The 13,204-nt window shown below is 43.2% G+C and overlaps 1 protein-coding gene across 1 annotated transcript in view; it reads right to left on the bottom strand.

Moving 5' to 3' along the window:
• The window catches only part of LOC124789608 (low-density lipoprotein receptor-related protein 4), a 618,985-nt gene that overhangs the window by 274,538 nt on the left and 331,243 nt on the right, over positions 1-13,204 (bottom strand). Inside the window, exon 5 of the mRNA XM_047257023.1 lies at positions 6,298-6,460. Within this exon, the coding sequence (XP_047112979.1) occupies positions 6,298-6,460 (163 nt within the window). The remainder of the gene's footprint in view (positions 1-6,297; positions 6,461-13,204) is intronic.

Below are 13,204 nucleotides of genomic sequence, written 5' to 3'. Positions count from 1 at the left end.
AGATCAGAAAATTTACATTTGTACTACAAAAATTAAGGTTTGAGTGGGAGTCGAACCGTCGCCTCATATACGTTCGTCTTACGATGTTCGAACGCTAATTACCCTTTTCGTTTTCCTCATCGTTTTGTTCGGTGTTGTTCACTGAGATTGGTGTGGGCACACGTCTCATCGCTTCCGCTCAAGTTGATCGTTCATTCCTTTACCCAGTGATTTTACTAAACAGGGCAAACAGCCCTCTGACCGAATACGCTGAGCTACCGTGCCGGTATCACTGAACCACCGTGAACTGTAGCATCCGGCACCTATGCACAGATACCTCAGTTACATAACAGACGAGTAAAACTTATTTCGGAATTGCCAAAGTTTTGTACCTTATTACTTGCACCATACGTTGTTTAAATGGCCTACTAAAGGTGTTCAAAGTTTGAAGTAAATCCGTGATGCCAGAGTCGTGGCCTCCCCTTGTAACTCACACATACTTTTCAGGGCAGGTATCTGGTATTGCTCGCTTTCGCCTTGACTTTCAAAACCATACGAAAGCAGTGTCTAAACATGTAAATGTTTCAGAAACAGCTGTCATATTTTCATCTTCATTTTATGGACCATTAGTTGATGAGATGCTAGAGGTATCCACTTTATCGGTAACGAGGTTTACAATTTAGCTATCCTGCATGATTTGGTGTCCTGGATCTGCATTGTCGACACTCAACCATTCTTGAACATCTTCCTCATCACATTCATTGTAATTGAGTTCTGTTAGTTCTGCGAACTTTCCGCCATACCCAACATTCTGATCCAGGCTTTTTTCAAATTCTGTTTCGTTACACATGCCATGTTGCTCCGATCGTGTTGGAGGCATGTTTCAAATCAATACTTTTTCGATTTCTTAACAGACTTTCTTCTCCCTCCTCTTCTCTTTCTTACGTAGCAATTCTTTTCCACAATACCGTTTGAAAGTCTTATAATGCCTTGATCCATGGGCTGTAGTATGGAGGTTACCTTAGGTGGAAAAAACACCACATTTATGAACTCGTCCTTTTCGTTCCAGGTATCACATGATGTATAAGGTGATGCTGTGTCTAGGAGGCTTAATGTTTTCTCCCTTTGCCATTCATAACTGTTGAACTTTTACAGAGTGCAAAACCGTCCATAAACAATACCGTGAAAATCGTTCCGTCAATCAAGGCGCTCTTTCGTGAGGTGTAAACAACTGACATTGCATGCATATTCAAGTTTTTGAAACAACGCGGTTTCTCACTTTTACTAATGCTGAGAATAGGCTACCGATCGTTAACAGTATCATTAGTGCAAGCTAAAGCAGTAGTACAACCTTTGTTTATTTTATGACCAGGTGCTGCTAATTCACGACGTGAAGCAAGAAGTTTTCATGTCAAACTTTTTCAGTTGAGTCAATCGCTAGCACTGTAAACGTTTTCAAGAGCATAATCTTCTTCTCTCAATACAGCCCTTAGTCTGATTTTGAAAGAATCAGCTGCTGAAGAATTGGCAGACAGATTTCTTCTTGCATTTGAAGCTCACGTCGTCACTTAAAGCAGTTTAACCAGGACGTCATTGCCTTAAAATTTGAATCCTCCAAGATTTTCATTAAAATTAATTGCTTTGTCACATAGAATGTAACTAGAGAGAGGTTCTCCTTGAGACCTTTCGTGTATAAACCACTTGTAAACAGCATCATGTAGATACGTGCTCATGGCGAGCTTCATACTTTCACGACTTGTGGATCCATCAATAGTACCAAGATTAGGTATAAAGTTTATGACGCTCGTCTTTTATTTTTAACTGTCTACTTACCAATCTTGTACTCATTAGGTAACATGGTTGCAGATTCACCTTCCTCTAACCTTTTCCGGGTTCGCTTCCCGGCGGGGTCAGGGATTTTCACCTGCCTCGTGATGACTGTGTGTTTGTGTTGTCCTCATCTTTTCATCATCATTCATGAAAGTGGTGAAATTGGACTGAGCAAAGGTTAGGAATTTGTACGGGCGCTGATAACCGCGCAGTTGAGCGCCCCACAAACCAATCATCATCATCATCTAGCCTTTTATTAATCTCATATTTATCTTTGAAAGAAAGGACAACACGCTTACGGTTAGGCGTATTATGTCACAAGTTTACTTTACGCGGCGAAGTTGACAGTGTTTAAAACAGAGCGCAAACTGTTAGTATACCCGGCATTCGGTGAGGGCGGGAAGAGGGGGGGGGGGGGGGGGGGGGGAGGCACGAGCTAATGAGTAACATTCGCCTGACGGACGTTCGGATAATCAACGTCTTACTGTACACTCATCACTCATGCATTTTGAAAGTTTAGGTATATACTTGACAGTCGTCATTATTCAGATTCATAATATTTAACAAATCTAATGTTGAAGTGAAATATTCTTGTTGGGAATTGCAAAAATACTAACTGCAAGGTAATTGACTTGAACATGTCTAGTTTACTGTCCTCTTGTGCGCCCTCATCTCCTATCAACGACTTCTGCAGTCAGTTCTAAAGACCAGATTCAAATGGTTCAAATGGCTCTGAGCACTATGGGACTTAACATCTATGGTCATCAGTCCCCTAGAACTTAGAACTACTTAAACCTAACTAACCTAAGGACAGCACACAACACCCAGCCATCACGAGGCAGAGAAAATCCCTGACCCCGCCGGGAATCGAACCCGGGAACCCGGGCGTGGGAAGCGAGAACGCTACCGCACGACCACGAGATGCGGGCTAAAGACAATATCTCTAAGACAAGAACTTGTTAACTACTGTGTATCTTTTCTTCTTATCATTGATACCTCCTAGAGTCGTGTGCTCTAGCACAATATTGAGGATGTGCGGTGAGCAGGAGAGCCTTTTACTCGTATATTGACTAACTGCTGTTGCAATGTTTGGACCTGTGTCGGCAACAAACATGACGCTCTTCGCAGTGCTGAATAACTCGAACGACCTTAATATCTCTGAAAGTTCATGTGTAATATTTTCACCAGCTTTTTTGTTTCCTTTAATCTCATGCTTGAAATCTCTGGTGCACAGTAAGAACTTTCGCTTCTTCATTGCTAATGTAATCTAAAGTCACTGCCATGTAGTTCATTTTACGATATGAAACACACCATAAATCGACTGCTATTACCCCTGCTATTTTTCTGAAAATATTTTTCACCTCCGTAGAAACAGCTTCATGCAGATGGTCAGCGGTTTCCTTTAAATTTCCCGAAATGGTAGTTCGATGAGATACCAATTCCTTGACATTCACTGCACCGTACTTAGGCCCCCACGTCAATAAGGCACTACGGTGTCTTGAGAAATCCATTTCCACACATATTTTCTGTCAAGATTGATGATTTTTTTTGGCAGCTATTTTCAAATTCGGCAGACTTCAAGAACCCTTATGTTTCTCTTAGTAATTAAAAAAGTAATTATAACACTTTGTCAGTCTCACAGGCATGTTTTAACAAACAGTCCTTGTTTTGTGTCCAGCGTAAGAATACACTATTTTGTACGCAAAACGAGCCACTATATCTCATTTACGTCAAATACATTAACAAGTTTCTTCCAGATCGATTTCTCGCAATAATGTGAAAGCACCTTCTCTCACTTTACATGAAATATTGTTCATGGAGTGCATTTTATTAAAACGCCGTCACTAATGCTTTTTCTGATGTATTCGTTACGTGGTCACTCAAGTCACTTCAAAACGTTAACTCAAGGCAGCAGAAACTTGGCAACTCGCACTTCTTAGGCAGCCAGTGGCCAGGGTTGCCATCTAGAACGTGCTTCTCAGACTGCACGATAGATAAGTGTCGTAGAAACTCATAGTCCCTAAGTGCAGGTCCTTTGGGTGAAGCAAAAGCGGTCGTGGCCGGAAGGTAAGCACTTGCTATTTACCCGGGCCCACAGACTTCAAGTTACAACAGTCGTGCAGTCTCCAATGCCGATTAAAATAGCCTCATTCATTAAGTGCAGGTAACACAATTTGACGTAAGATGTAAGATTGATATTGTACTTTACTTTTTAAATACAAAGAAATTATTATTGAAGATATTCGCAGATAACTCGCCGACATCGGTAACAGGGCACGTTTTTATTCGTAAGGTAACAACTACTGCGGATATCCGCATCTGAGCAGACTTTTACCTAGGGCCTATTGTATCAATGTATCACAGTTGGAATCGGTCAACTCATACAGATACGTGGGTGTTACAACTTGTAGGGAGTTGAAATGGAACGATCACATACGTTCAGACACTGGTAAAGCAGGTGGCAGACCGGTTTATTGGTAGAAAAATACTAGCGAAATGCAGGAAGTCTACGAAGAAGATTGCTTGCAAATTGCTCGTGCGACTCATCCTAAAACATTGCTCAACTTTGAAGTATCCGTACCAAGTAATACCAACTGGGGATAATGGACGTATACAGAGAATCGCAGCACGAATGGTCACAGGTTTGTTTGATAAGTGGGAAGTGTCACAGTGATGCTGAAGAAACTGAACGGGCAGAATCTTTAAGATAGACGTAAACTATACCGAGAAAGCTTACTTACAAAGTTTCAAGAACTGGCTGTAAACGAAGACTCTGGCAATATACTACAAACCTCTACATACAGTTCCCATAGGGATCGTGAGGAGAAAACGAAATTAATTACAGCACATACAAAGGCATTTAAACAATCATTCTCCAAATGCGCTCCATGTGTGAATGTCAGGAAAACGCCGTAACAAGTGGTAAAGTGGGACGTACCCTCTGCCACGCACTTCACACTGGTTCGAGGAGTATAGATGCACATGCAAATGTAGAGATCCTAACACACTGTGAGACTGGATGACCGTCTGGCGTGGTGCCATTTGGTACTGTTGGGTAGACCTATCACTGGAGATTTTAGCTGATTCACCTATGGCGGCACTATAATTCTGGTGCACTATTAGTTACAAGATTGTTGTCGCTGCCTGCGGCATACTTTTTGTGTTGGCCTATGATGTAATCAGTCTCAGTAATAAGATTCTCTAGGGTCTTATGTGGGTGTTCAAATCGTATTTGGGGCCTTTGTCAAGTAGCTGCTGTTCTTGCTTTTTGAGTGTTATGTCAGAAAAATTAATCAAGCGTTCATGGAATGTATGGTGTGTAAGCGTGTCTCTGGTTCAGAGCTGTTTCCGTTCATGAGATTTTTTTTTAATTCCTGAACAAAGGACAAACAAATAGAAATTGCCGAGCGAGGTACACAGAGCATATGAGAGCTCTAAAGAGTGACAGTACATATTCCACTTTCGCAGAATACCTAATGAACGAAAACCATAAACCCCCCCTAATATCGAAAGTGATCCACACATTCTGAAACACAGCAACAATTTATACTGATAACTAACAATAGAAGAAAATTATTACATACAAAGGGCTACAGTGGAAGGGAAAAACGTAATATACGAAAATACAACGCTTTGCAACAACACACTCTTTACTGCTCTGAGACGACTGACACAGGATACAGAAAACACACACAACAGAACATCTCCCCCAACACACACAGACACTTAAATGAGGAACAGAAATCGTCAGAACTCCCAATACAATTTCCATAGCCTTATTGCAAGGTGAGATACATTTCTTGGGACGCACGTAAACAGCAAAATGAAGTAATGTTCTGGATTACGGACGGAATGCGAAAGTTATGTTTTTCTGTGTCTGAAAGTAGCTGCAAGCTGTCCTACGAACGTGAGTACACGACGTATACAGCAAAACTGTATCCACAACATTACCGCAATCCCAATTGTATGATGCTGACATACTAGGTTCGCGTTTTTGTATTTCTTTACGAATAGTCGCTGAGACTGTTGCAGATGACATGATGTATGTCGAGAAAGACGGCAACAGAAAACACAGAAAATATGCCGCAAACAGCGACAACAATCTTAAAACCATGTTGTGACGTAAAGTAAATAGGGTATTATGAAAGTATTCACAGAAAACAATATTTAAAAAACAAACAGTACATATGTAATAACGTTTTACAACGTTTCATAACTATGCTATTTCTGTTTTAGAATTAAAGAACCCACTGATGATTGCGATATTTGTCGCTAAAACTAGTTTGGGGAATAATTAAATAAATAAATAATAAAAGTGTTTTGCATCGAGGCGGACCCACAGTTCCGCTATTGTTGGTTTTGAATGGAAACACGGACCAATGGAAGAGATCCAAGGTAAAATTATTGCTGTTGTAAGTTAATAGCGTCGTTCATTGTGATAACGATAAGCGTAGCTAGAGGCAGAAACGAGTGTTAACTTGTGCTGACCTAAATTCTCCAGGGCTGCAGCTGGTCCCCATCTCCGGACAGTCGTCTTCATCGCTCCAGTCCCCGCAGTCGTCGTCTCCGTCACAGCGAAACTCGATACTCACACAGCGAGGGGTTGAGCACAGGAACTCGCCGTCCTCGCAAGCCAGAGGTCCAACAGCAGCTGCAAGGAAGACAAGAGCTCAGTTCTCTCCACAGTAATTAAAATTTACTATTTACATGAAACTGATCAAATTGAGTGATAAAACTGATATATTCATCCCGCCTGCCTTGACATGGTGATTTAAAACAATATTGAGAGCCTTTAAGAAGTATCTCGAGTCACAGTACAAGCAATGCGTTGCTCAGTCATAACAGATGAAACGAACACGATGTTCGAGACTGCCTCTTAAATACTCAGTTGGACAAACAAGGTAGGTTAGGGGTTAACGTCCCGTCGACGACAAGATCATTAGAAAGGGACTCTAACTCGTTTGGGGAAGGATGAGGAAAGGAAATCAGCCGTGTCCTTTTCAAAGGAAGATGAATTATTCTGTCATTTCCCTTAAGCTATTTAGAGCAACCATGAGAAACCATAATCTGGATGGGCCGTGATCTGGTCAGTCGTTCTTCCGAATTTGTTTCCAGTGTCTCACCACTGCGACACCTACTACTGTCGTCTGGATTCAGATCTGTGTAAAGTGCACCATGGAAGTACTTCCAAACAGTTGGCTACTAAAATTTCAACACCAGGAAGGACAGCAAAGACGAAATTTTGCTTCTTGTGCGTATGCAGGATTACATTTGTAGGTAACTCGGGGTTACACGGCGTTCGAAGTTTAGTACTCACACCTGCTACCTCTACAACGACGCTAACCCAGCTGGACATCGATCTACCTGAGCTTGGATCACAGATGTGGGTACGTCATTCCGCGCTGCTTCACCTTTGTAGCAGAGTTCACAATCGTAGTGGGTGGCGAGGGGTGTGTGTCAGTCTATCGTTATCCCATGACCATTTGTTTTGAATGGATTTTCTGGAGAGCATCCAGTCAAGGACAACAGTCGAACAACCTATGAATCGAACTAAGTCATAACAGCACAGAGAAACATATGGTCTTGCGTTATCTTGTTGAAAAACATCACAAAAACTTCGAAACTAGCGCACAGCCACCAGTGTTAGCCAACCAGATATATAATGCCTACTGTTCGAATTATGGGCTATGCAAATCAGAGGTGATCGAGTTGTGAACCTAATGGCACCACATGCCATCATATGTGACGCTGGGCCCATATTGCGAAGACGAATGACATCTGGCACGTTTGTTCTCCTCGGAGCCTCCACACACAGATACATTCATCATGACGCTGTACACTAAACCACTCGTGTGTCTACAGTTGTCGTTCGGTGCACCGCTGTCTGCACCCCTCTCTCTGCTGCCGCATCAAACGAAGCTGCAATAATGGTAGCCATGTTGACAGTGCATGGTGCTCCAGACGTCATTGCAGCCCCTGACTCAAGGTATATGATGTGCTTGTACAATCTTGCACGGCCGAGTGAAGTTTATGTCCTCTCAGGCACTAGCCCCGCGTGGCCGCCGGCCGGGGTGGCCAAGCGGTTCTGGGCGCTACAGGCTGGAACCGCGCGACCGCTACGGTCGCAGGTTCGAATCCTGCCTCGGGCATGGATGTGTGTGATGTCCCTAGGTTAGTTAGGTTTAAGTAGTTCTAAGTTCTAGGGGACTGATGACCTTAGAAGTTGTCCCATAGTGCTCAGAGCCATTTGAACCCGCGTGGCCAGTGAGATCTGGCACGGCGTCGAGGTTGTTTTTTTTTTATCTTTTGGGGTCGTGGTGTCACAGTTTGTTACTGCCTCCTCCCTCCTGCTCCCATCCTGCAGATATTACTTTTGGTCTCTTATACTTTTAGCGTGCCACAGATGCCTATGATTATAATAATTATAATAACAATAAAATGTATAAAATGTTTTAATATACTAATAATTTACTTACATCGGTACTTGCTGCATCGCTTTAGCGTAACATCCAAGAAATTGCACTCGTCAAAAAGTTTCAGAATAATGCAATTAATTTAAGAGCTACAGCATAACAGTACGAAACTGTCGAATCTTTAACAAAGATACACAGTATAAAATCGAATTATGTATTTCCATAGTCGGTTTTTCACTTCACACTAAGACTGTGAACAGGGATCTGAACACTGTGGCTATGTGAGCGTGTAAATGTGAGGAGAACACTTTTTCTTTCAGTCGTTACCCCCTATTTCCAGTCTTTCTGGTTTCATTTTTTTTCCTAAGTGGAGAATCTTTCCGTTTCTGTCTTCCCTTACTCAACTTTCTGCGGTTTTCGGTTCTAGCTGAGTATTTACGAACTCTTGTTGATAGCAGGTACTGTCAGCCTGAGAAAGTGCGCCTTTGCCTGGCTTTTGCTGCTGCTCAGAAGTCCAACGGCGTGGCCACGCCCCCACACAAGCGACTGAAAAGTGTCCTGTGTTAAATGCAGCTTGTAATTTATATAATAATACTTCGACAATTCCGAGACTCTTCATATTGATGCTACTCTATTCTCTGAAAGTTAGCTGTTAAATTTGTAAACTGATATACAGGGTGATTCAGCTAAGCTTCAAATACACAGTCCAGTCACATTAATGTGACCGCCACCTTTGTTGGACGTCAGTGTGTAATAAGCACTCACAGACAGCAGATGGCAGCAGTGGAGGATATATAAAGCCTGTTAGGGGAAAGCGGAAAACAGTGCAGTCATTGCCGTAACGCGGGAAGGGAGCAATACATCTGACGTCCAAAAGCACATGATCATTGGTTTGCGGGCCAAGGATGGAAGCATTTCAGACTCGGTTAAGTTTATAAAATGTTCACGTGCCACCGTGGTTAAGCTATACCGTGCTTGACGAAATGGCGCTATCCAAAATCGCGCCGACGCAATTGTGGTGCACCACGGCCCATAGATGACGGGGATGAATAGCGGCTACGAAGATATGTATGGGCGAACAGAAGAGCAACTGTTGAGCAACTGACCGCCAAGAGGCTACCAACAGTGATTCCTCAACGACCATGCAGCGAACGTTGCTGCGGCTGGGCCTCCAGAGCAGGCACCTGGTTCATGCACCCATGCTGATTGCTGTTCATCGGTGACGAAGGCTGGAATTTGCACGCCAGTACCGCAGCTGGACATCCAGTGAGTGGCGACAGGTCGCCTTTTCATTTGTATCAAGTTTTATGCCCCATTGGACAGAAACATCTGAAACCAAATACCCTACAACAATCGTTGGAAGGATCCAGGTTGGAAGAGGGAGCGTTATGGTCCGGGGAACGTTTTATTGGCATTCCCTGGGTGATCTCGGCACTCAGGAAGTCACAATGAATCAACAAAAGTATGCAGCCCTATCCTTGGAAACCATGCCCGCCCCTAGATGAGAATTGTTTTTCCTCGGCACGCTGGCATCTACCAGCAGGACAGTGCACCGTTTCACACAGCTTGTACTGTGCGTGCATGGAGCGCCAGGATGAGTTTTCCCCTGGCCACCAAACTCCCTGGATTTAAATCCAATAGAGAATCAATAGAGCCACTTCGATCTGTCTCCTCGCGCCTCAGCCGGGAAACATAGCGCAGCTGGCTTCAACACTAGTCTGCCCCTCTCCACAGCCATGTCGATAAATTCCAGAACCTAAATGAATCTCTTGCTGCACTTCTTGCACCGGTCCACGATGTTAAAGGTTTATATTCTGGCTTTTGTCAGCTGGTCACATTAATGTGACTGGACAGTGTATATCCTGAACAGTTTAATATACCGTAACTCTTTTTTCACCCAAATGAATTGTTAAAAAACCCTCCATAAATGACATATAGTCTTTTTCTCCTAGTTATACTAATTACAAAGATTCGCTTCTTCAAATAGGGTCATGGTAATTTCTGCTGATATTATCGCAGTTATAAACAGATGAATTCAACGGCGTTATACTCTTCAAGATCCGCTCAGCATTTTCGGTGAAATTTCAAAATTTAGAACTTAGAACGTATCTGTTTTGTACAAGGCAAAGGAAGTGGTAGGTTAGGATGATTCACCAGTTAACTACAGTAACAGTTATCGTTTCCGTCAGAGATTTGAAAGACAGGTGCGCGTCAAAACTTGAATGGATTTATGAAAGAGGGAACTGAAGTTTAAAGAATGTAAAATAATAACTTAGCGTCATAGGTTTAATGTCAACATACAAAACTGCGCTCCAAAATTATATCAGCAACAAAAAGGAAATCACAAAATATTGTGGTCGTGGCAAATTTCTTAATATGTCGATCATGTTACGAAGTATTCGAAATGATCTCCACCTACCGCAATACGCGTTTACAGTTACTCTTGCAAGTGCGTCCAAAGTGACAAGCGATTGCTGTGATACCATTGCACATGCTCCAACGATGCGCTCTTGGGTCGTCGGAACTCGTGCGTTGACTTCGTGTCTACAATCCAGTGAAAAAAATTCAGAGGCGTCAAGGCAGGCCAACTGATAACGCTATCACGTCCTATACAGCGACCGGGTAAAAGCTGGGTGAACACTCTCCTACCCATGAGCGGATATGGAATCGGACACCCATCGTGCTCGTACCATGTACTCGGTTGTGAATACGATGTGCCCTGTGTTTTCTTCCAACACGGAGTTTTCTTCGAGTAATCTACGGTGTAGTAAGATTAAAAGAGGGGTTAACTCGGCCACAAATTCGACATAAAAACTAACGATTCCAGCTGTTTCTCAACGCCACTGGCACTAATATCTACTTCACTTACCTTTACAGTAACGCACGAGAATTAAACTTGGGCAACACTCCTTGATTTTCATTTGTAAAAGTAACATTTGGAAACTGAGTTCAGTATTTCTGCTTTTGTTTTGCTAACCACAGTTTCAGTTACTTTGTCCTCTATGAATACCTGGGACGCTGACTTTGGTACCACTAAGAGAGCCTTTACATACTACCAGAATTTCTTTGGGTTTTGTAGAGATATTCTTTCGATATGCTGCTATGGTGCTCGTTGAAGGCATGACCCATTGCCCTCTTGACTGTCAAACGCCTTTCATTCAGCATCACTCTATCAACCTATCACCTACTGGCTGAAACGCTTAGTTATGACTGTATTGGTTCCTCTAAATATGGAGTGCAGGATCTTCAACAAAAAGAAGGATTAACGAGTTTGGTTCAAAAAAATCTAAGTCTAAATCCGGATGACCATCCGGGTATTTGTATTCCGTTGCTCCAGAATGCAAGTCATGTGTGTCACAACGCTAAGTGCGAATGAAGAGCCAAGAATATAAATTTTTAATTGCACTAAGCTCATTTACTGTTTGCTTAGCTATTATTCTTTGACAATATTGTCAGTGTAGCGTGGCCGGTTCCAGGTCCCGGGGAAGCCTTAGCGCTTATGAATAGCGGGGCCGTTTCTCTGTGATTTGAACTCATATGCTTCTTACACGTTTTATTTTACGTCTATTCAAAACGTGCCACTAACAAAATTAAAATTTTAGTTGCCTAATTATGTAAACTCTAGTGCTCCGGTACGCATTTGTTCCAGTATTCTATTAGTTCATCTCCTCCTTGCCCCTCCGTCGTCCAGCTGTTCTTCCCCCTGTCTTTGTCCGTCTCCTCTTCTTTCCTTCCTCTGTCTATCTTCTCCTTCCCCCTTCGTCCATCTCCCCCTGTAGCTCAACCTCACCTCCTCAAGTCGATCCCCTACTCTCCCCTTTCTCTGTCCATCTCCTCCTGCCCCCTGTATGTGTCCATATACTCCTCCCCCTTTCTCACTCCTCGCTGACACTCCTGCGGTGTAGTCGAGTATCGAAAGCGGCGCAAGAAGTACCGACCACCGCAAGTATACTGCGCAACAAAGCGGTATCAGGAGGCACCAGTGAGATGCTAGGAAGAAGTCGAGCCTTCCGTAATTCCGAGGCGGAAGCACCGCGCCTCTTCCATGAAGTAGCATCGCCAGAAGCCAGGAGGGCAGTTCTGTTGGTGGTGATATCCGGTCCACTTCCAGGAAGTTCCTGTCGGAATAACGTCGTTATGGTGCCTGCTCGTAGTGACGTAGCCCTTGTCAACCGTCGGAGAGTGAAGAGACTTATGTCTCCAGTGAACTGTGCCTACGCGCCAACGCTGTCAGAACTGTATCAACTAGTGTCTACGAACTTGTGTTTTCTAGTGACTGTAGTGAGGACACGGTACGGTCATTCTGAACTTGTATCAATTCGCCACTCAGTAACTGTGGGTCATTTAGTGTGTTCTGAGCCCCAAGTCCACGTGTGCAGTTTCATATAGCTACAGCCAAGCCTGGGAGCAAAGATAAGTTTTGTTGCACCTAATAAAGTATTACTCATTCAGAGTGTTCTCATTAACTGCATTATGACTAGTCATCTCAGTATCCAAGAAGTCGGACACAACAACCCCCACTCCAATAGGAGCTTGCTGTTTCTTATGCCCACAGTATTTCTCTCCTGTTAGTAACTTGGTTGAAATCGATCCAGAAGTTTAGGAAGAGTTTCTTAGCCCTGGCTTTTTCCACATGCGCACATGTTATATACACCCCACATACATTTTAAATAAACTATTGGCCATTAAAATTGCTACACCAAGAAGAAATGCAGATGATGAACGGGTATTCATTGGACAAATATATTATACTAGAACTGACATGTGATTACATTTTCACGCAATTTGGGTGCATAGATCCTGAGAAGTCAGTACCCAGAACAACAGCTTCTGGCCGTAATAACGGCCTTGGTACGCCTGGGCATTGAGTCAAACAGTGCTTGGATGGCGTGTACAGGTACCGCTGCCCATGCAGCTTCTACACGATACCACAGTTCATCAAGAGTAGTGACTGGCGTATTGTGACGAGCCAGTTGCTCGGC

The sequence above is a fragment of the Schistocerca piceifrons genome, chromosome 3, assembly GCF_021461385.2.
Source record: "Schistocerca piceifrons isolate TAMUIC-IGC-003096 chromosome 3, iqSchPice1.1, whole genome shotgun sequence".
Lineage (NCBI taxonomy): Eukaryota > Metazoa > Arthropoda > Insecta > Orthoptera > Acrididae > Schistocerca > Schistocerca piceifrons.
This window is presented reverse-complemented; position numbering and strand designations above follow the sequence as displayed.